This window comes from Terrapene carolina, unplaced genomic scaffold, assembly GCF_002925995.2.
Source record: "Terrapene carolina triunguis isolate 2854851 unplaced genomic scaffold, T_m_triunguis-2.0 Scaffold62, whole genome shotgun sequence".
NCBI classification, from domain to species: Eukaryota; Metazoa; Chordata; order Testudines; family Emydidae; genus Terrapene; species Terrapene triunguis.
The window spans coordinates 15,206,162-15,233,218 of record NW_020664413.1 but is presented as its reverse complement, the minus strand read 5'-3'; the positions used below and the strand labels follow the sequence as shown (position 1 = coordinate 15,233,218).

Below are 27,057 nucleotides of genomic sequence, written 5' to 3'. Positions count from 1 at the left end.
CCCCCCCCCCTTGTCCTCTGACTGCCTCCTCCTGGGACCCCTGCTCCTAACTGCCCTCCAGAACCCCACCCCCTACCTAAGCCTCCCTGTTTCTTATCCCCTAACTGCCCCCTCCTAAGACCCCCCTCCCAACTGCCCCCCAGGACCCTACCCCCTACCTGTACCCTGACTGCCCAAAACCTTATCCACACCCTCCCCCAGAAAGCCCCCCCCGAACTCCCGACACCCCCCCCCCCGTCTCTTGACTGCCCCATCCAAAACCTCCCTGCCCCTTCTCCGACCCCCTAGCCCCCTTGTTGTTGGCCTTCGCCTAATGTCTCTGTGAACTTGCTCAGGAATGACCTGAGCCGTTCGTCCCGGCACGCTGGGCAGCAGGGGAGGAGGAGCTGGGGAGGAGCTCCAGACTGCCGGAGGTGATCTGCGAATGCAGGGAGGGAGGGAGTGATCTCTGCTGCAGGGGAGAGGAGGAGGGGCTCTCTCTGGCTATCAGAGCCTCATGTAAGTGGCACCATCCGGCCAGCTGCCCTGTTAGCCGCGCGCGCTCTGCATGGGGCGGGGAGAAGTCCGGATATTTACAAATTCCCCCCGGACGCTATTTTTAGCTCAAAAATCCGGACATGTCCGGGGGAATCCGGACGAATGGTAACCCTAATTAACAGCTAAAGATAAAAACTTAAACCAAAAGTATTTAAATAAAAAAAATTCTACACTGAAGTCAAATTAACAGTCTCATCTAAAGTCACAAAAGAAAGGAAATTTAAAATCTCAGATTTGCCCCTCTGCTTATCTCAGACCATTGTATCTTCTTTAAGGATAGAAAATCATCCTGAATTTTAAGTATTAACTTTGAATGTCCTTTTTCAGTAGTTTTAAATCATACCCTTAATTTTTACATAGTTTTGTTATGCTTTTATTACCAACCACTGACCTTTCCAGTTGTCTTAAAGTATTTGTATTGCTATTAAAAATTACACTGTGATCCATTTAAGCTGTACGTGAACTTTCTCTCAAATAAATGTGCAATGTTTTTTAAAATCTTTCCATAGCTGAGCAAGAAGAAAATACTGTGAGAAAGTCCTTTATGGGGAGCCCTATGTCAATCTTGGATTTATATCAACACAGTCTCTATGGCCATTATGGAGAGGATGGGCCTGAACAATTAACACATTACAGTTTTATTGAGCAGCTGAGTGGAGCTTCCAGTAAAGAAGGCAAGAGCAAAGAGATCCCTAGTGTGAGTTATCTTGCTTTTTATGATATTACCTCTTACTTAATCCAGGAATATATCTGTCTCATTTATAGTCGTTTTCTGCATTTATCATTAGTATTTACAGAAACCAAAAAGACACCTGAAAATATGGCATGAGTTGCTGGGGGAGTAAAGCAAACCAAGCACCTTTTTAATTGAGGTTGTATAAGTGTGGTGATCTTGTAGTCAGCTCTAGCTTACAACAGACTTCCAAAACTTACCATTAGAGACATTCTGGAGCCCTAAGATATATGGCAAACTTCTGTTTTAGGATAGCAGTAAAACCCATTATTTCTCTTTGGAAATGCCTACGCTGCAGCTGGGAGTGTCTCCCAGCCCAGGCAGACAGATGCATGCCAGCACTGCTCAAGCCAGTGCTCTAAAAATAGCAGTGTGGACATTGCGGCACAAGCAATGGCTCGGGGTAGTCACCCAAGCTCAGAGTCAGGTGGGCTTAGATTTGGACATCAAGCCCCAGCTGCCTTCCCTGCTGCGACATCCACACTGCTATTTTTAGCATGCTAGCTTGAGCAGAGACAAGTCTGTCTACCCATGCGCCTAGTTGCAGTGTAGACATAACATTTGTGGCTGCTGCTCCACGCTGAGTCAGTTTACAAGAGGTTGCATTGCATTTAGTGCAGCATAGGCCTATTAAATGATATTTTTTTAAAAATTCAAGTGGAAGTCTGCTGTGGTTACCAACTGTTTTGTGGGCTCCCCAAAATACCATCATATAGTCAGACGTAGCTCTGTTAAGACTAAGTCTTTCTTACCACCAATTTCTGTGCAAACTTCATTTGACGTAATCAAGAGCTCCACAAAGAGATTAGTAGCAGAGTATGAGCCTTACTAAGGCAGTCTCTACCACCTTGAACATACAATACCTCTGAAATAATGTATTCTACCACATTTTCTCGCTTTCTCTCCCTCCCGCATACACATTCTTGTTTTCTGTCCATTCCTACCCCTCCCCACCCACACACACACAAACCAATATTCTCTCTCTCTCTTTCTTAGTGAGGTATTCAATTCCAAGTATTAAAAGGGAAAATACTTTCTATGGCAAGCAGTCACAGGTGCAATACAATTTTTAATGCCTGTTTTATAGAGAATCTTTTCTTATGTGTAAACAAAAAAAAAATCTGTTTCTGTAAGTATAAATTTTATTAAAAGAACCTAGAATTAGATTTAAGGAAGAAACTGAGTGGTGACTTATATCCAAGGCTGCTGGAGTGTATGTCATTTCTGCTCTGGGAATGCAGCAACTGATGGCTTCAAACACACTGATCAAGGTCCCACACAACTCTCATCTCTGAACCTCCGTGCTTTATGGACAGAAAATTGCATTTTCCCCATAGTAGATGTAAACCTGCTTGCTAATTTATATCATCCATAAATGGTGGACTTCTGCACCACTTAATACCTAAGATACCATATCTCTGAGAAGTGAAGACAGAGCGTTTAGGAGGGTCCACACTAGCCCTGAAGTAGGTGGCATAGAGAGGCCATTGGTGGCTGCTAAAAGGATGGACTACTGGATCCATGATTACATGGATCTAGTTCCTCCAAATCTCTGCCTATGGGTGCACAGATAAACTGGCAGGTATTTCAGACTATAGTCTAGGAATAGTAGCTGTAGTGGACCTACAGTGCTAACCACAGCCTGTTTCATACCACCTCCCCCACCAACCCTGTAAAGTTCCCTGCAGAAAGGTGGATTACTTGGACTTTGTGTGTGAAGAGGTGAAGTATTTTTTGCTAAACCCTGCCCATTGCCCCTTAAAATACTACTGGTGAGCATGTACCTTCATTCTCCCAACTCTTCTCCAGCTGGGGCTTTTTTACCTCATTTTCAAAAGTGCAGTGAAACATAAATAAAAGTAGGTTGTTAACAGAGAATCAGTGGCTAGAACCTGGAGCTAATGATCCCAAAGCAGACAGCATCAGCTGTCAAGTCAGGGACTTCCAGCCTTGCTTCCACCCTGCCTACCAGACGCACAGCAACCAGGCCCAGAAATTCCACTTGAGCAGTAGCAGCCTCAAGGAGTTTGGAGGGGACATGCTTAGGAAAATTTCTCGACCTTCAGGGCTCCTTCTCTAAAGAAGCCACCACCAGCTACAGCTGAGGGCACAGGGTGCAAATCAGGGTCCTTCAGGCTCAGTGCCCCTTAATCGCAACCAGACCCTCCTGCGACACTGGTCCTAGTGGCCTTCAAATGAGGAGCAGAAATAGCCAAGAAGCACTTGCAGGGGTCAGACTTTGGAAAGCATCCAGGTTCAGCTTTAGCTGGTGCTGCAGAAGATAAGCCTCTGGCTTGCATGCCTCCTCTTTGCTGTCCATCCATTTGCTTCCCTCCACGGGGCTCAGAGCCACTTGACATCATTGTGATCACTCAGCTCTGAGATCTGGACATGGATATATTATTTTCTCATTAGTTGAATTGTCATTGGTTGTTGGTCCATCTTCTTCCCCCATTGCCCTTATCTCTGCAACCCTTCATCTGCCAAATCCCTCATTCACATCCCATTGTGCTTCTCTCCCCTTACTCTCCTCCTCCTCTTCTTCTCAGTCCTACAATCTCTTCCCACCATTCCTCTCCCTCACTTCAACCCTGACTGCCCCATTGAAAAAACAGCTAAAACTAAATGATTATAGCAGAAATTAAGCGAACATATTAATTTTTTAAAAAACGCAGCTAACAAAGCCTGTGCCATGTCATCGCTCTCTTCACTTTGCATATTGAATCTCTTTCCCGCAGCCTTTCTCTTTTTGATGGTAAGCTCTTCTCAGCAGGGGCTGCATTCTACTCTGTAGCAGTGCAGCACCTCGCACATTTTGAGCACTATTGTAAATATACTGGAGGACAATAATAGAAAACAATGCAAGGGCTCTTGTATGTGGCACAGTGGGTTAGATCACAAGAGAAAAAAATGCATTTTTCATCCTTGACCCCCATTTGTGCGCTTAAGAAAATCACTGTACAATTCCATAGAGCTGGCAGTATCTGTTAAATAGCAGAGAGCATTGGAGGTTAGGCCCAAAGTGCACAGTCAGAATGACATGGAGGAAGCTTTCACAGCTCTTACTTACACTGTGCCTTCAAGGCAGTGCTCTGAAACCTGCACTTTACTGAACACTAAATTCACTCACAAACTTAGAAAGAAAAATCCTGACATGTACCTACTTTGTTTCACCATCTACCAACATTTATCTAATGACTAGACTATGCTCTGACTTTACAATTAGAAAAACACGAAGAAAAGAAAACAAAAGAACTATACTAAAAAGGATAAATGAGGGGAAACAACCATTTAATTCCTCACCTTAAACATTTAGAGATTCACAGCTTAATTATGTAGACATAATGAATTGTCTCAAAACAAATATTGCAATTCTGCCTTTGCAAGGCCACGGTCTTTTGCTATTAATAGAGCGATCAGATTTGGTTGTATTATATCAAATGGGCTAAAAAAGGTTGCATTTGCACTTAATTAAATTTTACTGGTATATTATAGTTTTTCATGTTTAAATAATGTGCAAAATCAGCATTAGGTTAAAATTAAACAAAACTCACTGAAATGGCCTTCAGGACCTTGTAAAAATGCATCATTAAACTGGAAAACAGCAGGTATAGCCCAGCACCAGCATTTATCATGCATTAAGTTGGGGGGCTTTTAAGATTACTTTTTGAATATTTGAAACAGTGCTCAAAAACAGTGTTGCCTCTTGGTGAACAGGGAAAGCTCGATAAAACACAAGGGATTTGCCTATTAGTATTAAACTTTTCAGAATGACAAATGAGGAGCAGTGACCATGAAAAGCAGGTTGCCCCTGAACTCCTTGTTTGAACCAGCACAGCAATTTTTTTCTCAGCTGTAATTTGTCCGCCACAAGAAGATCCATAGTCTGTTTAAATTAGACTTGTGTGGCTTGGAACATTACTCACAAAAAATGGGGAATACTGGCAACAAGGACCTAAGTCAACGATTCTGAAAAATCAGGCAAATTTTGGAAAGGAACTGTGATCTATAATGTGGCCTTCTAAAAAGAAGATGGTACGTGCCTTGAATTTAATTCTTGAATGATATAGGTGAAGGTTTTTTTTTTTTTTTTTAAGTGTCATGATGGACAGAATGAGTTTACCCTGCTTGTCAAAAGAGCAGTGTGCCGTGGCCGTACCTTAAATTAAATTGGACTGTAAGGCACCACTAGTAAGATCGTGGTTACAGGCTCAGTGCTGTAATGAGACATTTTGGAAGGAAGCTCTGCTAACCTGGCACTATTGCAATATGATTTGTCTCTCCTCCCCCAGCACACATTCACCAGTGCTACCCCCAAATACACACACACAAATACATTCAGTCACCAAAAGGGTATTTACATAGCAAGGCTTCAGAATATAAAGCAATCAATAGACAAAATACCTTTCTTATAGAGGGGGAACTAAACAGAATGTTTGAGAAATTACACATTGTTTCTAAGAATGTAAAATAAATATGTAATGTTGCTCAATCCAGTCTTTGATCTGAGATATCCTAAACTTTCTGTTTTGGAAACTATTTTTAATATCTGCAAATTTCAGCTCACCAGTAAGAGATCATTTTAAATCAACTAGGAAAATGTAGGCATGCCAGGAAATTCTGAAATACACAGATTTTTCAGTAAGTTACCATTTTTATAGAAAAAAACCCCATAATTTCAAAAAGAAGATTAAAGTAAACTGAAGGATGTGGCTAAAACCATCATCTAAATTAAAAGGATTAATATATTTTTCTAACATGATTTTTGCTAATTGCAGTATTTCAAAACTGGGAGCACAATTATTTTTATATGCAGCAATTAAATTTGATTTTAATTAAACAATAACTGATCTAATTGAATGAACTCCTATAAGACCTGTACCAAAGACTGTCAAAGTCAATAGAAGCCATTGATTTCGGCGAGCTTTAGATCAGGCCCATAGTATACAGAATATTGCTTCTATTGCCTGTGGCAATAACTGATAATGCCCTAAACCACTTGCTGACATCATGATCTCTGCTCCAGTTAAACTGAAATCTGAATCATGACAAGTCAGAGATGGAAATATTATTTCACAATTTGCATTAGCTCAGTGGGTTTTTTATAAAAATTAATAAATCACAGCACATTTTAAAGAACTCAGAAAACAAGACCTCCGTTCGTCACTTTCCCCTGTTGTTTGTACAGCACCTAACACAAGGTGGTCCAGGTCCATGACTAGGGCTCAGGTGCTGTGGCAATACATCTAATAATTCATTATTTTTACTGCCTTCTTTCTGGCTGCAGAAAAGCATGCCAGTTAGTTTATCATCCTTATGACTTCATGAAAAATATATGCTCCTCTCTGTCTCTATCTAATGGAGTGACATGTTTTTATTTAATATAGTCATTCTTCTTTCCTTTCCTCTCTATATGTAGTTCAGTTAAAATCAAGATTTTTTCTTGCTTATATTTCAAGGTATGACTTGGTGAGGGCAGAAAGGATAGGTTCCTTTGTAGAAGAAGAGTGATGAAATGTTTGTATCCATTGCAAGTTTGGAAATCAGTTTTTCCTCACTTACAATGATTTACATGTAAACACTGACTTTTCACCTCACATTACAGTGTTTACTACATCAATGATTTAATTATAGACCCAATTAACTAAAGAGGCTTATTTGTGCATAAGTGAAGTTATACTCTTTTTTTCTATGCAGCAGAGTGCCTGTGTATTATACAGCTGATTCATGAAGGAGATTTGATGCTCAAATCACCGTGTCTTGCAATTCAAGTAGGTTTTAGAGCTAGCTGGCAAATATGGGCAGAGGAAAAACAAATCAACAGAGAAACCAATGCTGCTTTGACTATGTTTATGAATGGAATCAACATGGTGACATTCCCAGATAAACTCAAGAATTTTTACAAGTGAGTGAGTTGATTGGGAATTAACGTATGTCTCATTGTACTTGCGAGTCTTCTAAAGTATCACATTGGCACAATGGAGTATCCAAACAAGGACTTACAAAATGATGATAATTAGTAATTATGCAATGTCTGCCATTCTCAAAGAGCCATAAGCATTTTACGAGCAATGCATAAGCCAATCCAGCACCACTTAATTGCAGCCGTACCTGGTGGTGGGAGGCAGCATGTAGGTAGGAAACCACTGCAAAGCATACTGTGTATGAGTAGAGGGAGAGGAAAGTTTGGTCAAATGCCTCCTCTTATTAAAAGTGCCATTAGATCTTTCACATCCACTTGGAGCTGACGTGACTTCAGTTTTTAAGATCCGAAAGAGACAAACACAGTAAACTTCATTAAACTCAATTTCTCCGACTCACAAGGACACAAGGTTGAGCTGATCCTGATGGGATTGGAATCTGTGGTTCTAGAGAGCGTAGCTATTTCACACCAGACATTTAGATCAATACGCTATCCCTTCTGACAGCCTTGATAATGAGATATCAACTTCATCTTTTTTTTTAAATTAATGTATTTATTTTAAAATATTCAGGGCTTGTGAAAGGAACTGTGTTGACTCTGGAGGCTCATTACCTATCCACAGAATAGTACAGCGTGGGCAGTGGTAGTACCGACTTCCCCCCACCCTGTCCCATCCCAGTCTGGTCATTTCTAGGAAAGAGCATAATTCATTGTCCATGCCCATTCAATCCCTCTCCTGTCTCCTGAGACTGGCAATCATGGTGGTGGTGTTCTCACATGGATACATAGGAACTGACTCTCACCCCCAGTTCAAGTAGTCCTCTAAACAGCCCTGGGACAACAGCATCCACTGCTCATTACTGACTTGAACTGGATTTGAACCAGCAACGTAGTAGTTGTATCCTCTTAACAATCCCCTGAACCATCCAGCCCCTCTTCCCTCCTTTTCTCATTGTTTTATATTAGTGTCTTTTAAAGGTAGCTTTAGTTAGGAAATACTTCATAATGTCTGTGGAAGCAGAATGTGCTTGCTGTACAACTCGGTGTGCAGCAATTTGCTGTTCCTTAATATGGTAATTTTTTTAAGATAGGGCTCAGTTCAGCCCTGCAGGCAATTTGGACTCCTGCAAACATGAGTGATAGCTGTGCCACTAGAGACATTCATTACTAAGGAAGTGGGGGGAGGGTGATGGCGTACCGTGCAGGGCCGGCTCCAGGCACCAGACGAGAAAGCACGTGCCTGGGGCGGCACATGTAAGGGATGGCATTCCGGCCAATCTTGGGGTGGCCAGCCCAACCCTGCCGCTCATCGTGCCGCCGGGCTCCCCGGGACGCACCACTCCCCGCCGCCTGCACCAGCCTCCGCCTCCCGTGCCATTCTGAGCCCGGCCCAGCCGAGTTGCCTTTAAAGGAGCGGCTGAGCCAGCACCTCCTGCAGCCCCCAGGCACCGGAAGGAGGGAGGGTTCTGCGGCGGCCCGGTGGGCAGCGGAGGCAGGGAGGGAGGGTTCTGCGGCGGCCCGATGGGCAGCGGTAGCAGGGATGGTTCTACGGTGGCCCGGCAGGCACCGGAGGGAGGGAGGGAGGGTTCTGTGGCGGCACGGAGTGGCGGGCCCCACTAATCCCGGCGCCGTTTGCACTGTGCCGAGCCCCGCTACAATGCCGGACCCGCGCGGAGGTCACAGACCCCAGCTAGCGCTGCCTGTGTCGGCCCCCTCGGAGCCTGCCAGGCCGGGAGAGGAACCCCAAGGCTGGAGGGGGGAGCCCCTCTCGCCCGGCTTCGAGCCATGGGTGGAGGGAGCGGGCGGGTGCTGCCCTTCATCCCCCTGCAAGCCACCTTGACCGCCCTCCACGCGCTCCCTGCGGCTGCCAGGTTTTTTTTGTTTTGTTTTGTTTTGCCTGGGGCAGCAAAAAAGCTAGAGCCAGCCCTGGTACCATGGTTCCCTGCCCTAGCAGCCCTCCAGAGGTAGTAGCTTTAAGTTCTAGCCAGGGATCCATCGGAGTCTAATTGGTGGAGACTGCATTGAATCATCACATTTCCCAGGTACCCTGGCTCTTTCCATCTAGGCCTGTTCACTTTCTTAGCAGCCCCAACTGCCTCCAGATGCACCTTTGAAGCTGTATTTGCAAGCAGCTTGTGCAGCTAGTGCTGGCCCTGCCCAGGCAGACTTTACTTCTCTGGTCATTTGCAGCCCAAGCTCCTCCTCTGGAACCCAATGAGAACATCGGGCCTGTAATGTCTTATAATGGTAGTTTGGTTCATCACAGCCAAAAGTAGGCTTACAAAAATGTAGCTTAATTTCAGTCTTGGCGCTTATCTGATGATTTTATCATTGTCTTTGCCATTGTCACACCTATGTCATCTTAGTCAGGTCACTTAATCTATATGTGCTTCTACTTAATAAAATGGGTATAATTTCAGTTACTTACCTCACTGGAGAGTCTGAGGTGTAATTTATGTTTAATGAGTGTGTTGAGAATCTCAGATGAATAATGCAATATTTGTTCCATCAAGGAACAATAGAGTCTGGATAATTACGCAATTTAATGTCGAATCTACTGTCCTGGGAGTCTCATAAGAGTGACAATTTCAATGAAAAAACCACAGGAGTATGATCCAATAAAATAATGGACTTTATTGTACCACCCATCGAAGTACTGCAGAATTAAAAAATATATCATCTAGCCTCAAGTTTGATTTGTTTGAGAATGAAGAAACATTAAATTAGAAATAAATTAAGAGCTCTCTAGACATCAACAAATTCCACATCTCACATGTTTCATGGGGTGAGTTCCCATTTCAATATCCCTCCTATGCTACTGAGTCTTTTATCCCTAATCAGATCCAGAAACCACTTAAGATATGTTTAAGAACACTTTTGTGTTCCTCAAAGGCCACAATTGAGGAAGAAAGACATATTGGTTTAAAAAAATGTGGTTTAGAGGGGAAGTGAAGACCGCTATAAAACAATAATATAAAATAAATAGAAGAAAGGGGAAGTTGATTGTAATGAGTATAAGTCAGAAGGTAGGAATTGTAGAAAAGTGATAAGGGAAGCAAAGGGACAGAAGGAGAAATTATGGTCAGCAGAATTAAGAACTATAGGAAAGAGGCTTTTTAAGTGTATTAACAATTACACTGGTCCATTACTAGCTTGAAATTGTAGAATTATCTATAATAATGCAGAAAAAGCAGACGTTTTGAATAAATGTTTATACTATATTTGGGAAAAACAGATAATGTAATCATATCATTTGATAACACTCTTTCCATTCCAGTAGTATCTCAGGGGAATGTTAAACAGCAGCTACTAAAGTTAAACATTTTGAAATCAGCAGCTCTAGATAATCTTACATCCAAGATGTAAGAGCTGACTGAGAGCTCACTGGATCTTAATGTTGATTTTCAATAAGTCTTGGAGCATTGGGGAAGTTCCAGAAGGCTGGAAGAATGCGAATGTTGTGCCAATATTTTAAAAGGGTAACTTCAATGACCTGGATACTTATAAGCCTGTCAGCCTGTCCTTGATCATGGATAAAATAATGGAGCACCTGATATGGTACTTGATTTATAAATAATTAAAGGAAGATAATATAATTAAGGCAAATCAACATGTTTATGGAAAAAGATCCTATCAAGCTAACTTAATATCTTTTTTTGATGAGATTACAAATTAGGTTGATAAAGGTAATAGTTTTGGTAAGGCATTTGACTTGGTACTACGTGACATTTTGATTAAAAACTAGAAAGATATAAATTAACATTGCACACATGAAATGGAGTAAAAACTGGCTTACTGATAGGTCTCAACATTTAATTGTAAATGGGGAATCATCGCTAAATGGGTGTATTTCTAGTGTGGGCTCTCATTGATCAGTTCTTGGCCCTATGCCATTTAACATTTTTATTAATGAGCTGGAAGAAAACATAAAATGATAAAGATGACAGATGACCCAAAAATTGGCAGAGTGGTAAATAATTAAGAGGACAGGTCAGTGATACAGAGCAATATGGACCTCTTGGTAAGCAGGGCATAAGCAAACAATATGTGTTTTAATATAGGTAAATGTAAATGTAGTCAAAGAATGTAGTCCATCATTATAGGATGGGGGACTCTGTCCTGGAAGCAGTGACTCTGAAAAAGATTTGGGAGTTATGCTGTATAATCAGCTGATCGTGAGCTCACAGTGAGACGCTGTGGCCAAAAGGGCTAATGTGATCCTTCGATGCATAAACGGGAATCTTAAATAGAGTGAAGGAGTTATTTTACCTTTGTATTTGACACTGGTATGACTGCTGCTGGAATACTGTGTCCAGTTCTGGTATCAACAATTTGAGGAGGATGTTGACAAATTGGAGAGGGTTCCGAGAAGAGCCATAAGAATGATTAAAGGATTATAAAACATGCCTTATAGTAATAGACTCGAGGAGCTCAATCTGTTTAGCTTAACAAAGAAAAGTAAAGAGGTGACTTGATTACAGTCTTGCATATACCTAAATGGGTAATAACTATTTAAAAATAGGCTCTTCTGCCTAGCCGAAAAAGGTGTACTATGATCCAATGGCTGGAAGTTGAAATCAGAGAAAATCAGACTGTAAATTAGGCGTGAATTTTTAACCATGAGGGTAATTAACCATTGGAATAATTTGCCATCATGATCCAGATAGATAGAAAGGTACAGCAACAAAAACAAAAATCCATCACCAAACAAGCTTTTTCTCCAAGGCTTAATTAAGATCTTAGAGGGGACCAGTTATAATAGAAAGAAACAAAAGATTTTTTACAAACATAGGGTCCAACAGAAAAAAAAAACTGTTGCTGCAACCTAGTTCTCTAGCAGCTAGTGTAGAGCTCTGTGTCCAGAGACTTTCAGAGGTAATCCTCCACAGCAGTGGCAGCCATGATGGAGGCCATAGTGTAGACAGAACTCTGGCATTTTCATTAGAGTGTCACTGCTTTGACTGGCCCTCCATGCTGTATAAATGTCCTCTTTATTTTATATTTGCTCCGATGTACCTGTCCCCATATAAGGTTGGAGTGGTAGGTGGCGTTTTACTTTGAGCAAACCAAATGTTTTTCATCCAAGGATTGCTAGATTGCTCTGAAACAGTTGAGGAGTTGGTGAGGGGTAAGAGGAGGTTTGGATTATGTGAAGGGGGTGTGACCAGCAGGCAGAGAGGTGTCTCCCTGCTTAGTTGTGGAGAGTGAAATAACAGAGCAAGGTTGGACAACTGAGAACTTAATTTCTATGTTAACTGAGAGAAGAGTCAGAGGAAATGAAAGGCTCTGTCTAAATTAGGAAAACTGGAACCTGTGGTTTTCCACAGGTGGAGACCGTGGTATAGATGGGACTCAGGCATTTTTGCCAGGGTACCATCTAATCCTATTCAGAGCAAATCTCCAAACGATTCACACCACCACAGCTGGAATGTGCTTTAACCATTAGGGTGAGATTGTTTGCTGTGCCTGTGCTGTGTGTGGCCCTGCCTAAATAATGGCCATTTCTTTGGGCTGCCCTGAGCTTCAGCACTGAATGCTGCGGCCCCGCCCAGGGCACAGTCCTTCTGTCGGGGCTTGCAAGAGGATCCTTGGGGGAAGCCTTAGAGCTGTCTCCTCAACTCCTGCACTTGGGGAATTTTACCCAGTCCAGATAAGAGGCTTTTAGAGTCCTTTACACCACTCCAGCCCTTGTACATGGCATAAAAGGACTGGAGTGGGGCTGAGGATGTCACCCTTCTTTTTTCTACTCTCTTTGATATTTCTTCATATATGTGTTCCTAAATAAGAATTGTCTTTGTTGCCATGTTGACAGAAGGGTAAAGGACAGGAAATGGGAGTGTAGAGGGGTGGGAGGGAGGCCTAACAAAGGGAGGGAGGGAGGGGTGGGAGGGAGGCAGGTGGCGGGTGTTTATGGGAAGGCTGAAGACAAGTGGGATGTAGGTGTGTGTAAGAGGGCCTAGAACTTGACAGGTCTGGCTGAACGGTTGAAAAATATCCTGGGCCGGATTCTCCTCTCATTTTACATCCATTTTACACTGCTGTAGTCCATGGATTTCAGCAGTTACTCCTGTCCTATGCTGGTGTAATGGAGAGGAGACTCAGGCCCTCTCTTTCCTGTAAGCCACATTCTGCCACCCTTACTCACACTGAGCAATGTCTTGCTCCATAAGATGCCCTATTGATTTCAATGGAACTACTCACTGAGCTCTTAGCCTTTCCTCTCTGTAAGGGTGAAAGAATCTGGCCCTTTTCGACTAAGGAAAACTTACCCACTGGAGCAGAGGCATTCCCTATTTTGTCTAATGCAGCCCAGACCCCCACTGGTCTTAATTTACATTCTTTTCCCACCTGAGGAGCATTTTTAAAAACTATTTGAATCACACAACCATGGTACTTTTGGTGTATACAAGTTATATAACTGTATCTTGCATCGGTCCAAATATAAAATGTTTTGGCGCTCATATCATTTTGGAGTCCTTAGAGATGCAGCACATGTCTGTTAGTGATAGTAAATGTTTATTTCCCTATATAACTGAAGAATATTTAAGAATTAAATAGATTCCATGATGAGTAGGCATAAGCAGATAGATCCTTCAGTCAACAGATAGCTAGAACCAAGAGCATACACTGAATAAAAATATAATTTGCTAGCTGATTCCCTTAATTGGAGAACATTCTAAGCCATTTGTCAAAAAACTTGACAGATGTAGCCATTGCGATTTGCACCATGGCTCAAAGTGCAATAATGTTTCTGCCATTTGTCATCTTACACTCTTCAATCTTGCAACTTTGGAAATGAAGCTTTGGGTTTTATTTCCCTTTGCTTTCATATTGTTGCCATGAATTGGAATATTATAATTTAATACAATAATCCAACATGGAATTCAGTAGACATTAACAGCAACAAATGACAAATATTATTAGGAAGTTTGTAAGAGTGTAATTGTTGTTATGGTGGAAATGTTATTAGTAATAAAAGAAACAGATAAAAAATAAATTGAATACAATAAACACTGAGTTGACTCAATTCATGATAAGAGGAGTAGGGGCAGAGAGATGTTCAAAAGAGCTCTTTGTTATGTGAGTCTGGAAAATATTTTGACTCAAAAGGAGCATCTGATTAGCAAAGTTAAATGAGATGAATAATAGGACAGCATTTTTGTGAATTGTTTTTCCAGCTGAAATTTGCCTCCACCATCTATAACAGTGATATGCTTTGCATAAAAGCAATTGAATATCATGGAGGGAGGGGCAGGAAATGACTGATATTTTAATATCAGAGTTGTGTTCTCAGCACGATGCATGAGAAATAAGTTTCGTAGCTCACATTAATAGGAGCTATGCACTGCATACAAAATGTACTGCCAAGCCGTTTCTTTTTTTAGTAGGGCCCTGTAGCCTGCTTCTTTCTTTTCCTTTTTATATGTAGACAGGAAAAAATGCTTCATCACCTTTTTTTTTTTTTAAAGAGGACAGAAAGTTCTTGCTAATATCTTTTTAAAATTACATGTTAAAATCTTTTTGAAGCCTGTTTTTTATCTTATAGTCTGCTCCAGTCCAGCCATTACTAAGTCTGCTGTGTTTCATCTCCCAAAAGTTTCAACTTTTATTTAAATGAAAAGTCATCTGCTAGGTTTTATGCAACCTGACAAAAAGACTGATTATGTCCTGCGGGTGGAGGTAGGAGAAAATGGCACTATAAGTACACTGGTTTTAATTAGGGAATTGGAAGTAAGGATTTTTTGTGAACCCATCCTCTTAATTTTTGATTGGCCCAGGCCCCAAAATAAAATATTTGTCTTCTAACAATTTTTTTAAGACCTTGGCATTTGGATTTCAGTCCACCATGCAGTACTCATGAAAAGCAATATTTGTATCTAGTATGATAAACCAACAGGGGACTCAGCAGACTTAATAGCAATGAGTGACAAAGATTATATGGGAAGTTTGTAAGATACATCTGAGTAATTTAAATGTATTTAATAACCTTTCACAAAAGCTCAGGAGAGTGATGTAAATTGTAGTGGCACATATCTGAGTCCTCCCAGCGTGAACTGCCCTCCATTCATCACTGAGAGGCATCCTGACATCTCAGTTCCAAGTGCTGCCTTCTTCTGTGGATTACTCCATTCTTTGCTTGATCATTAATAGAGGTTGCTAAAACTTCTCGACATTATAAAATGCCTATAGCCTCAAGGATTTTTTTAACTACTCTAATGTTATTCTTAGTAAACAAGAAACCAGGTGGTTATTTGAAGAATTATTTGAATAACTGTTATGCATTTAAAAGTGATCCCTCTGATATCCTGTTAAACATGAACTCATCTTGTCTGTAAAATTAAATACACTATTAGGCACACTGTAAAACAAGGCCTCAAATGATTTCACTGGATGTCGAATAAAAGACAAGTGGGTGGCAATGAGGAAATTAAATATGAATAAATTATATTGCAGAGTATTTTAAAATTAAAATGTTAACCATGCATTAATAGTACATGACTTTTTATGGCAGAAGTGTTTAAACTTCACTGAGACACTGTATCTACAGCAAAGTTAGCAGGTGTGGCGGTCGGAGAGGGGGAGGTTACACATGCACAAAGCTACAAAATGGATATGAAATGCAAGACACTGATGAGTAGAACCAAATAAGCATAACGTACTTTGTTCATGGTCATTTTTGCAAGAGTTATTTTACACTGCGAAGCCTAACTGTAGTGTCCTGTTCATGGGCCCTCATCAGTAAAAACATAGGCCAGTTTTTTCAAGCTTGGGTTCTTAATGTTAGGCACCTAAGCTCATGTTTAGGCATTTAAACAAGTGCCTTGATTTTCAGAAGTGCTGAAAGCTTGCAGCTTTTAGTGACATCCGAGAGAGTTCTACGTATTCAGCTCCTCTGAAAATCAGGTCTCTTGTTTACGTGCCCAAATATGGATTTATGTACTTATTTAACCTATAATGTCTAACTCTTGTACTGGGGCAGTGTGAGTGACATCACAGAAGCCTCAAAAGGCATTTCTCCAAAAGGAGGGCTAAATACTGTGTTTTTGAATGAGAACCTATGATTCTACACAAAAGGTTGTGTCATAATAAAACTCCTGTTAATTTGAAGCTAATTTTTATTGCATTTTCCATTACCGTTATAACACTGGCAACCAGCAAAGGCCAGAACCAGATCTGTCATTTACAGGCTTTTTTTATATTAAATGTCCTCTCTTTTTTTTTTTCGGGACACTGAAAACCTGCCACACCAAACAGTAGCACTAAAGACTCCAATGATACCAATCGAGTACTCCTATAAATGTTAGGTACAAAAAGGGAATCTGTACTGTGCCAGCATATGCTGGGGTTTAGTAGTACAATAGTGAAACAGAAACAACACTGGGGCAGGGTAGTAAGTCAAAGAGCAGTAGTAACCATCCAAAATAGCTGAGTAACATGGAGGATGATGGTCTGTTCCTGCTATCTCATAAGGACCGAAACGCTGTTAGTTAATGATTACTTCTATCATTTGGGGCAGGGCTGGTGGTGGTGTCTAGTTAGGGAGAAACTTAAAATATGAAGGCATAACTTATAGTCTGCTCTATTGCTCCATGGTGAAAATTATGCTCCTTCCTCTGTGGGGCAGAAAGGAGGCAGAATTGGTGCTTTGGTGGAGCCATGCAGTGGTGCAGGCAACTTGGGTGGCTCACACCTCAGCTCTGTAGGGCTTTTGTGCCCCTGTGCAAGTTGTGTGGGGAGCAGATCCACATGTCTTCCAACACTGTCTTCAGACTGGGGTGCCTTAAGGCAGGCTGGGGAAAATGCTGCAGACTCAGGCAGGGCTACAGTAGTGATCCTGGAATGGCTTCCCAGCCTGTGGGGAAAAGGGGAAAGGAATCTGAGTTGTTTGCCAAATTGGAGGACTTGGATCAGTTACTGGATAACCAACAGCCGTATATGCTCAGGGACAGTAATTGGCCCCACAGACCCCAGTACCTAGCGTGTGTATAGAAAATGTCCAAACCTTTACACAGGGCAGACCAATAAGATTAAAATGTGGACAGCTCCAAATGATATATCAGTGTCTGGCTTATGGTTGCTGGTGACACCAGTGTTTGCTAACCTGAGTTAAGTCAACTTTTGTGAAGCAGTCGGGAGTGTAACAAAAACCATTTCAAACTTTATTTTGAAAGAATCTCAAGCATTGGGAACTGGTCATGTTCTGTTCATTGCAGCAGATGGCATCCCATTTGGTGTTTTTTAGCTTTTGTTTGCAGCTCAAAATTTTGTTTCTAGGGGAGTTGGGTAAATTAACCTATTTATATCTCTAAACCACCAAGGGCCTGATCCAAAGTTCACCAAAGTCAATGGAAACTATGCCATTAGCTTCAATAGATTTTGGATCAGATTCTAGGTCTGCTGTTCTGACATAGCATTTCAGGATCTCTTCTAGTGAGGAGTACAATCCAGTCCTTAACGTCTGTATAGGGAATTTCCTGGCTGAAGGAGAAAAATTCTCTAATATTTTCTACATGGGCTAGTAGTTAAAGCACAGCACTCTGGAATCAGGAGAGTAGGGTTTTACTCCCAGTTCTGCTGCTGGCTTTTTGGGTGACATATTGGACAAATCACTTAATCTCTTGTTGCCTCACTTTCCCCATCAGTAAAGCTAAGGATAAAAATAATACCTCCCTGGTGTAATTGGGGTTGAATTCATGAATGTTTATAGAGTGCTTTGAGGTGCTCAGAGAAAAGTTGCTATAACAGTGCTAAGTATATAATCATTATTATTATTAGTTAATTTTATGGTAGCATCCGCAGAGCCCTACATATTTCAGTGGGGCTTCATGCCAGCTCGGGAGCCCTGCTGCGCTGATCTCATTGCAGTGTCTGCGCACTGGGGCAATTTTAATTAAATCCGTATAACTGTTTGAGTGGTTCAAAACATGGAACATGTGAATATTTTAAAGATTTACTTAGGCTCCAATATATATTAAACATAGATTTGTTTTGTTTTTCAGCAAAACTTTTCAAACTGTTAATTTCCTAATGTAACTTAGTTACTGCTTTTTATTATTTCCCAATGGGTTTGTTGTTGTGCATCATCTGGCACAGTATCTGATCACTCAAAAAAATTGATGCCTAGGCTACAGTATGTGTGCACATATTCCAGTTGTATTTTAGTCCTCCTAGTGGCCTTTTATAATAACAATAATGTAATCTTTATTTTATATACAGGAATATGAGGCATATAACACATTTCAGAACAGTTTACAGAATTAATAATGTGGTAACATTTCTATAATACATAAGACAAGACAAAAAATCTTTAACATATTTCTCCTACACGTTCACTGCAGTGTCAGGCCACCCCACCAATTACATATCACTAAATACACACACTATGAGTTGCATCATTCTGTCACTGGAGAAAACCCACAGAGAGGACAAGAAACTTCACAAGGTTCCCCTCAGTGAGTGTGTCACATACAACATCTAACAGCTATTTTAGCTGTGGTAGCTTTCTAGCTATGTAACCTGCAGTCCACTTCTCGGTGCCAACATGCTCTGCTTATTCCTACTGATGTTTCTCTGTGATGATTCTCTACAGCAGGGGGTGAAGGGTGTCTTCTACCATTTGGTTTTGTGTCTGACATGACTCACCTATTTCCTGCATGTCTCCTCTTGTCTCGGTCATTTCCCTGTGGAGTAAGCCAGATGAGTCACACATCCCAAGACTGGATCCTTGAGTTGCATGGCAAATATTAGATTACTCTATGATCTATATTTGTGTCCGCCCAGATGTATTTTAGGCCACTGACTACACTACTCAGACTACATTACTCAGTTACTAGCCTAACCAGCGCCACCACAAATACATGGCGGTTTTCTACTGGACTGCTATGTGCAAGGAGTCCAGAAACACATTGCTTCTCTTCTGCACCATGCATAAAGTACGCCTTATCATCCAGAGATGTGCTAGATACTGTATAGATTAAATAAAGAGACATGCTCCCTGACCCAAGCATTTTACATTCTAATATTGGAGATGATACTGTGAGTGAGAGCAGCTAATGAGAACAGGGATTGGGGAAGGAACCACAAGAGTTATGGTGACGTGGTTACAATGCATGCACGCCTGAACGGTTCCTCTCAAGTAAAACTTGGTTTTGTCTGTTTAGATCAAATCACCTGTTGTAGAGGGCCTGGAAGAAATGATTGTTTAGGGGAGATTGGAATGAGTAGAAGGTAATGACTTGGTGGACCAGGTTTGGAAAGGGTTTTTGTTGCGTGAGAAAAGGCATGGAGATGATACTGAGAAAAGGAAATCAAGGGGGCATCAAGACAGGCATTACTGACATTCCATTGATTTCAGCAGCGTATCAGTGGAACATAACACAGGAGAAACAGCAGTGGGAGTCCAGGACATGTCAAAGTTGTAACAGAAAATCATTAAAGCAGCAATGATTTATAGATAAGGCTGAAATGTGGCTCCTGCCAGGAACTCTCCTTGACTGGTCTCTGCTGTTTCCAGTGCACCTAGGAAAACATATCAGAATGGTTCCCTGTCCACCTTTTTTGGAGCTCCCCTCTTTGCCAGTTTGTGACAGATCGGTGGGTTGTTACCCTCCTCTTTCGTAACCTCTTGTGCCATACCCGACCACAGTGGCAAGGTTTGTTGCTCTTTACTCTCTCTCCCCAACACATTCTTTACCCTCTCCTCCCCCTCCCCCCTCCGATTATTTCTCTTTTTTTAAATTTTGATTTCAAAGGGTTTTTTTTCCTTTTTTCCATTCCTCTCACCTGATTGATCCCTATGCTCCTTTCCTCATTCTTCATCAAGTTACATGGTTCTCATTCTGCTTCTGGTGGGAGGTGTCCAGAATGAGGCTGGACCACATGCTTTTGCAGCGGAGCTCTCTGGTGTTGTGAGTGCAAAACCAAACTTTGGGTAAGTGAGCTACTTCCTGAGCCAGTACCACTATACACTTAAGCTGCTTCTGTGGCAATGTCATTCAGGGTTCCTGCAGGTGGAGGGAGGGAAGATGGGTTCCAAGGAGCTCCCCACAGCATGTTTACAGTGCCAAGTCAGAGTGGGTGCAGTTTCCCACACCCTCCCAGACTTGTCTGGCACCACTAATGGAGCCCAGGCCCAAGATGAGAAACACACACTTATGGCAAATTTCAATCTTAACCATGAATTTCTTGGCATTTAAATTATGAATTTTCTTGGCTTGATTGTTTTTCATCAGTGTCATAATTCTTAGTGTAAATTTTGGTGAGTGACTTAATAATACATTGTTTTACTTACCTAATTCAGATAGAGATTTATATGATTATTGCCTGAGTATAAAGTCTTTTTCAATAGGAGGGTTGTGGGTCTTTTGTTTGCTTCCAGTAGAATAACAAGTTATTTTATTATTCAAACCGGACTTACTTCATGCTGTTTTCAATAAGATATTTAATAAATATGTAAATTTAAAAATTAATTTACTGCATACGTTTGGCAGTGTGACTTTTGAACTGACAAAAGTTTGATGGATTGTAAAATTATCCCCCTAAAAATCATCAGACATAGTAAACAGAATTTATCAACCTGTGGTAATTTTACAGCTTTTTCTTCATCTTATCTTCTGTTAGGATCTCACTTAAAATTGATTATAATGCAGTGTATTTCTAGAGCCATAATTCATTCATAGATTAATTAGATTTTAGGTTAATATCCCATCATAGTATGGGACACGAGCCAGCAGAATGTTTTCCAGTGTTACAGAGCTGCAGTAGAGAAACCTTGATTATTGTTCCCATGTGGCTTAAACCACCAAGACTAATCAAATTCAAACCACATAAAATGGAACATCCTTCATAACATTTATTTTCTAGCTGGTTTATACTATGAGCTCTTTATTGACACAACCAGCTAGACTGAAATATACTTTAAAAAGTGCAAGAGTAATTTCTCCCCTTACTTAAATCTGGTGGGTTTTTTTCCAGCCTTGACTGTTCTGGTTTTTGTGTGTGTGCCTCTGTGGCTTCTGCCCCTCCCTTCCCACAAATTTTCTGGGCTATAGGACAAGTAAATTGGTTGCAGGGAATTAAAAAAAGTGTATGTGAAATATACTTATGTACAGAGTTTGACTGCTGATGGATGAAGCATAGGTTTCAATATGGACAGTGCGATTCCTGTTTTTGTTTGGTTCCAGTCATCTGAAGAAGTGGGTTTTTTACCCAGGAAAGCTTATGCCCAAATAAATCTGGTAGTCTTTAAGGTGCCACCGAACTCCTTGTTGTTTTTGTGGATACAGACTAGCATGGCTACCCCCTGATACTTGACTTCCTCATTTACTTTCTACTCACCAGTCATGATTTTATAGACCTCTAACATATCCCCTCTTAGTTTTCTCTTTTCCAGGCTGAAAAGTCCCAGTCTTATTAATCTCTCCTCAATGTTGCCTTTCTATTGCACAGGTCAGAACAAGTTATAAATAGAGTGCATATGCTGGGGGGGGATACAGCTCCATTGAGGTTTTGCGGGGGGGGGGGGGGGGGCAGGTGTAGCCAGTTTGGGGAGATATGGGAGCCTGGACAATGGAACCATGAATATGCAAATTCTCCAGATAAACACTTTACCTGCACATTGTAACTTAAAGACCTGAGATGGAGGGGAAGTGAGGAGATTCTTGCTCCTATGAACAACCCCCACAAAAAGCCTCTTAATTTTGACTTGGTAGTGTTTACTGGCAAATCCTGCTTCCACAAGTGCAGGTGTGAAGGGCCTGCTGGCAGTGAAACCAGTGTAATTCTGTTGCCCAAGGAAGGTAGGATTTTTTAGGGGAGCCATGCTGTATATGCATGCTGCCTGTATGACGTGGAGTCTCATTATGCAGAGGCTTCCTGTGCAGCAGTACACAAGAGGGTGTTTGGAAATGAAGTAGGGTGAACTGGTGGATATGGGCAGATACTGTGTTCCCTCCCCCAGTCCCCTTACACAGAGAGCATGCAAGGGCCATAGAGGCTGTCCCTAGAGTTGCCAGGTGTCTGGTTTTTGGCCAGAACACCCAGTCAAAAAGGGACCCTGGCAGCTCTGGTCAGCGCTGCTGACTGGGCCGTTAAAAGTCGTGTTGGCAGCACTGGCAGGCTCTGTCCCAAGTTCCTGGGAAGTGGCCGGCATGTCGCTCTGGCTCCTAGGTGGAGGCGCGACCAGGGGGGCTCCGTGTGCTGCCCCCGCCCCAAGCGCTGTCTCCACAGTTCCCACTGGCCAGGAACTGCAGCCAATGGGAGCTGCGGGGTCAGTGCCTGTGGGCATGCAGAGCCCCCAGGCCATGCCTCCGCCAAGGAGCCAGAGAGACATGTGGCCACTTCCTGGGAGCCGCCTGAGGTAAGTGCCACCCAGAGCCTGAACCCCCTCCCACACCCCAGCCTCCTACCCTGGCCCTGAGCCCCCTCCTGCACCCAAACTCTCTCCCAGAGCACACACCCCAAACCCCTTCCACACCCTGAGCCCTTCATTTCTGGTCTCACCCAGGAGCCCGCACCCCCCATCCCAGAGCATGTACCCCCTCGCACACCCCAAACCCCTGCCCCAGCCCTGAGCCCCTTCCCACACTCTGAACCCCTCACCCCAGCTGGGAGCCTCCTCCTGCACCCCAAGCCCCTCATCCTCAGCCCCACCCCAGACACCGCACCCCCAGCCGGAGACCTCACCCCTCCCGCACCCCAACCCCTGCCCCAGCCCGGTTAAAGTGAGTGAGGGTGGGGAAGAGCGAGCGAGGGAGGGAGGGAGGATGGAGTGAGCAGGGGCAGGGCCGGTGGTGGGGCAATGGTGTTCAGTTTTCTGCAATTAGAAAGTTGGCAACCCTAAGCTATTCCAGCAATTTAAATGGAGTATCTCCTGCGAATCGTTTCTACAGCCATGTGAGGAAGGGTGCTCTCTTTCTTCCCTCTACACATCTCCCAACATAGTCAAGCTACTTGTGCTAGGCACTGGGGTGGGGATGTCCCCCTGAGTGTATAAACACCTGCTGCTTTTCATAGTAAGGAGAGGAGGACTTTATCTGCACAGTCTCTTCATTGTGCTGACTGCTACTGATGCTGCCCCTTGAAAACTGCTATTTCTACTTCTGCTGCTTCTGCCTCTTTCCCATTGGGTCAGGTGGTGCACTCTGGATGTTCACAGGCTAACATGAAGAGAATCTAGTTCAGATGCCCAAAAGGGAGGGTTACTAGAGCAGAAAATCATTACCTACCACCAGTTACTCTCCACTACTGAGTCTTGAAGGAGACATTGTACAGTGGAATCCCATTTTCCATCAGTACACTGGGTTACTAACACTGAGACAATAAAGGACTCAGACATAACTGGAGAGTGAGGGGAGAAATTTCTTTGTAATTACCAAAATAAATAGAAAGCCAAAGGTGGAACATGAAGACAGGGAAGTGTGTGACTAATGCTTATGAAAAATCATTTGAGAACAGTTCAGTCTTATGAAAAGATGACTCCTCTCATGGTGAGAGTCATTAAAGATTATATGTCATATGTGCCTGATCCCGCTACCATTGGATTCCATGGGAGTTTTGCCATTGGTATCTATGTGGCAGGATCAGGCCCCCTAAGAGCCATATTGTGAATTATCTTGTTAAAATAACTTGGTTGTTTGAACTAGTTTTTACAGTTTCATTCCTCATTCAGTTCTAACCAAAGTCCTAGTTTTAAAAAGAAATCAATTTTAACAAACGCTAATTTTGGATTAAATAGCCAGGATATCCCCATTTTATCCCTTCCCTGTTTAAACTACCAAACAAACAGGCTTTCATGGCATATGCACCTCTACAGAACAGAACCCCGGATATTTAAATACTGTACACTGAATACAAAAACTGATTAAGAAGGTAAAGGGTAAAAGCATTTAGCTTAAGTGTGCAGGGTTTTCACTAAAATGGTGTTCAATGGGTTATCATTGGCAATGTAAGGCTAACGCTAATTCTGTTCAGAGGCAGTATTGAACTTTATATGGTTTTGTAGAGTAAGATAACTGTAAGCAACTTAGTTTGGCCTTTCAGTCTGAAATATTTTACTGTAATTTTTCCCTTTACTGGAAAATCAGAATCATTTTATTACTTAACTCTCTCCATGAGTAATAGTAAATTGATTTCTGAAATGCAAAGTTTATCCTGTGTGTCTTGTATTAATTGTCACTCTCTCAAATGCTAAAATCTGAAGTTTCAGCCTCCTTTTCCACCATAAATATTTGTTCTTTAATTCTAGTGACGAGTCTGTGATTGAAGTTAGCATCGCAATTATCTACTGGATTTCCTCCATGAGAAGCAGAATTGGTGTTTCCATGTCTGCTGACAGTTTGTGGCCTTGCTTACTCTCTGGAGAAAGCAGCAGTGTTTTGCTTTTTTAACTTCTCTGGTCACAGTTGTCTGAGTACCTGGTTGTTATGTTGTTGCTGCCATCTTTTTCCACTAAATTCCACTCAAATTATCCTCTCCCCGACCACTGTCAAACACACTTTGTTCAAGTACAGTTCATGCATCCAATAGCCATCATCGAATTGGAAGGGACCTCAAGAGGTCATCTAGTCCAGTCCCGTGCACTCATGGCAGGACTAAGTATTATCTAAACCATTCCTGACAGGTGTTTGTCTAACTTGCTCTTAAAAATCTCCAATGATGGAGATTGCACAACCTCCCTAGGCAATTTATTCCAGTGCTTAACTACCCTGACAGTTAGGAAGTTTTTCTTAATATCCAACCTAAACCGCCCTGGCTGCAATTTAATACCATTGCTTATTGTACTATCCTCAGAGGTTAAGGAGAACACTATTTCTCCCTCCTCCCTTTAACAACCTTTCATGAACTTGAAAACTATTATCACGTCCCCTCTCAGTCTTCATATGGTGCCATGGGAAAACAGCCATCCTCGTAATACTTTGGCACACCCAGTTTCTTACCTGATCAGGAAAGTTTCAGAATTTGAAAATCTTGGGTACTAAAAATAGGCAAAACTTTGAGGAGAGAACGAAGGGTTGGGAATATCTAATCTAGTTTATATGTAAACAGTCTGTTGTATCACCAAAGAGATAATATTGCTTGCTAAACTGTCAGGGTAATACTGGTATGTAATTATTGCTGTTGTAATGCCTACATTTCTAGGTGCAACATCATACTGGGCACAGTATTCATTTTGAGTAACTGAATCCACTTAATCCCTTCTTAAAAGCAGATATATATCTAGCCATATTATGAAAATTGTGTTTTTAGACACATAAAGCTCTATTCACTAGGCAGTGTCTTTTACCTTCCACATCATACAAGAATTCAAACCACCGATAATACAGCTCTCAGCTCCACAGCAAGCTATTTATTCATCAATAGCCATTTTGTCCAGGTCTGCAGGTGTGAGCCATGCAGAGCTCATGCTAATGAGCTTTATTTCCCCTTAGGTAATATATTTACAATTTAGAAGGGCCAAAAATATTCTCCTTGTCACGAAAAATTAAATATTTATGTAGAACGTTACTCCCCTATCCTAGAAATGGCATGCAAGTTTCTGGTTCTGTTGACAGTATCATCAAGCTACACATAATACCATATGTAGATTACTTTCACCTAAGTATATATTGTTTTCTCATAAAATGATGAACAGATCAATAATTGCACAAATACTCCATATCAATGCAATTTTTCCTTGAGTCAGGAAATAGAGGGCTTCTTTATTATTTATCTTGAAAGTCTGATGGGGTTCCTTTGAGAAGGTCATTGTCTGCTACAGCAAAATAATCATGGGATTTCTGTTCAAGCAGGAAAAAGAAAAATGATTCATTATTTCAAAAATTATTTTACCGTCAGTCTAGAAAATAGATGAAAGCTTCTGACAATATATAAGGGAGAACAAGGCTTAACTTATTATTTAAGGTTACGCTTTAAAGAGAAAAAAGTTCAAACATTACATTTTTAGCTCTGCTGTAATATAACAGAGGTCATGCAGTTACAACTTTCACCTTTGTAGTTTCCTGGATGTGATTGTACCACTATTTTCACTGTAGAGCTTTACCTGTCCACCTAATGGTCTCATCCATTTGGCTAAATGAGATCTGGAGACTGTTCACTTTCTATTGAGAAACTACCACTGCATTCTGTCCCTTTCTGACTGTCTAATGGAAAACTACTGTACCTCAGCTCAACGCTAAACTGAACCTTTTCATACCACACCTGGCTTTGCAACACAAAATGCTATGGCCCTGAACCTGATCTCACTTACAATGGTGTTACAGTTGTGTGAGTCCATTAATGTCACTGGAGTTACTCCTGATTTACACCAGTGTAACTTTGATCCGAATCCAGCCCAGTGTCCTCAAAACACCTTTTTATAAGAGGACACTGCATAGATATTAAAGGTGTCCTACGGAGCATGCAATATGGTAGTTTGTAATAAATACAGTAGTGCATCTGTGTCTTTTACTGCTTAATCCTATTGTATAACAAATGCAAAGCAGTTATTGTAACAACTAAGGGACATCTAGATTGATAAAACTCTGAATTTAAAATGATAAACAGTTACAGACTGTGAGATCAATATGACCTTGGATACACACAGGCGAAGTAACTTATGGAATTAAAAAATGTAAAAAGCTAGAAAATTGTTTTGCCTTGTGGTGTAGTTTTAAATAATAATTTTAAAAAATCAAAACCAAGCATACTTGATATCTCCTATTAGGGATTAGATCTGAAATGAAAGACCTTGAGTTATACAATTAAGTATTGATTTTGTTGATCTATATTTAATTCTCATCGCAATTTAGTTGTTTTTACACGGGAGTGTTTTGCAGCTCTACTTCACTTGGAGCAATGTTCCTTTTACTTTTGTGATAATCTAAAA

At 41.5% G+C, this 27,057-nt stretch overlaps 1 protein-coding gene across 1 annotated transcript in view; it reads left to right on the top strand.

Annotated features, from left to right (window-relative positions):
- Positions 1-27,057, top strand: part of NCKAP5 (NCK associated protein 5) — a 408,903-nt gene that overhangs the window by 374,488 nt on the left and 7,358 nt on the right. The window contains exon 15 of the mRNA XM_026647423.1: positions 1,047-1,234. Coding sequence (XP_026503208.1) covers positions 1,047-1,234 — 188 coding nt within the window. The remainder of the gene's footprint in view (positions 1-1,046; positions 1,235-27,057) is intronic.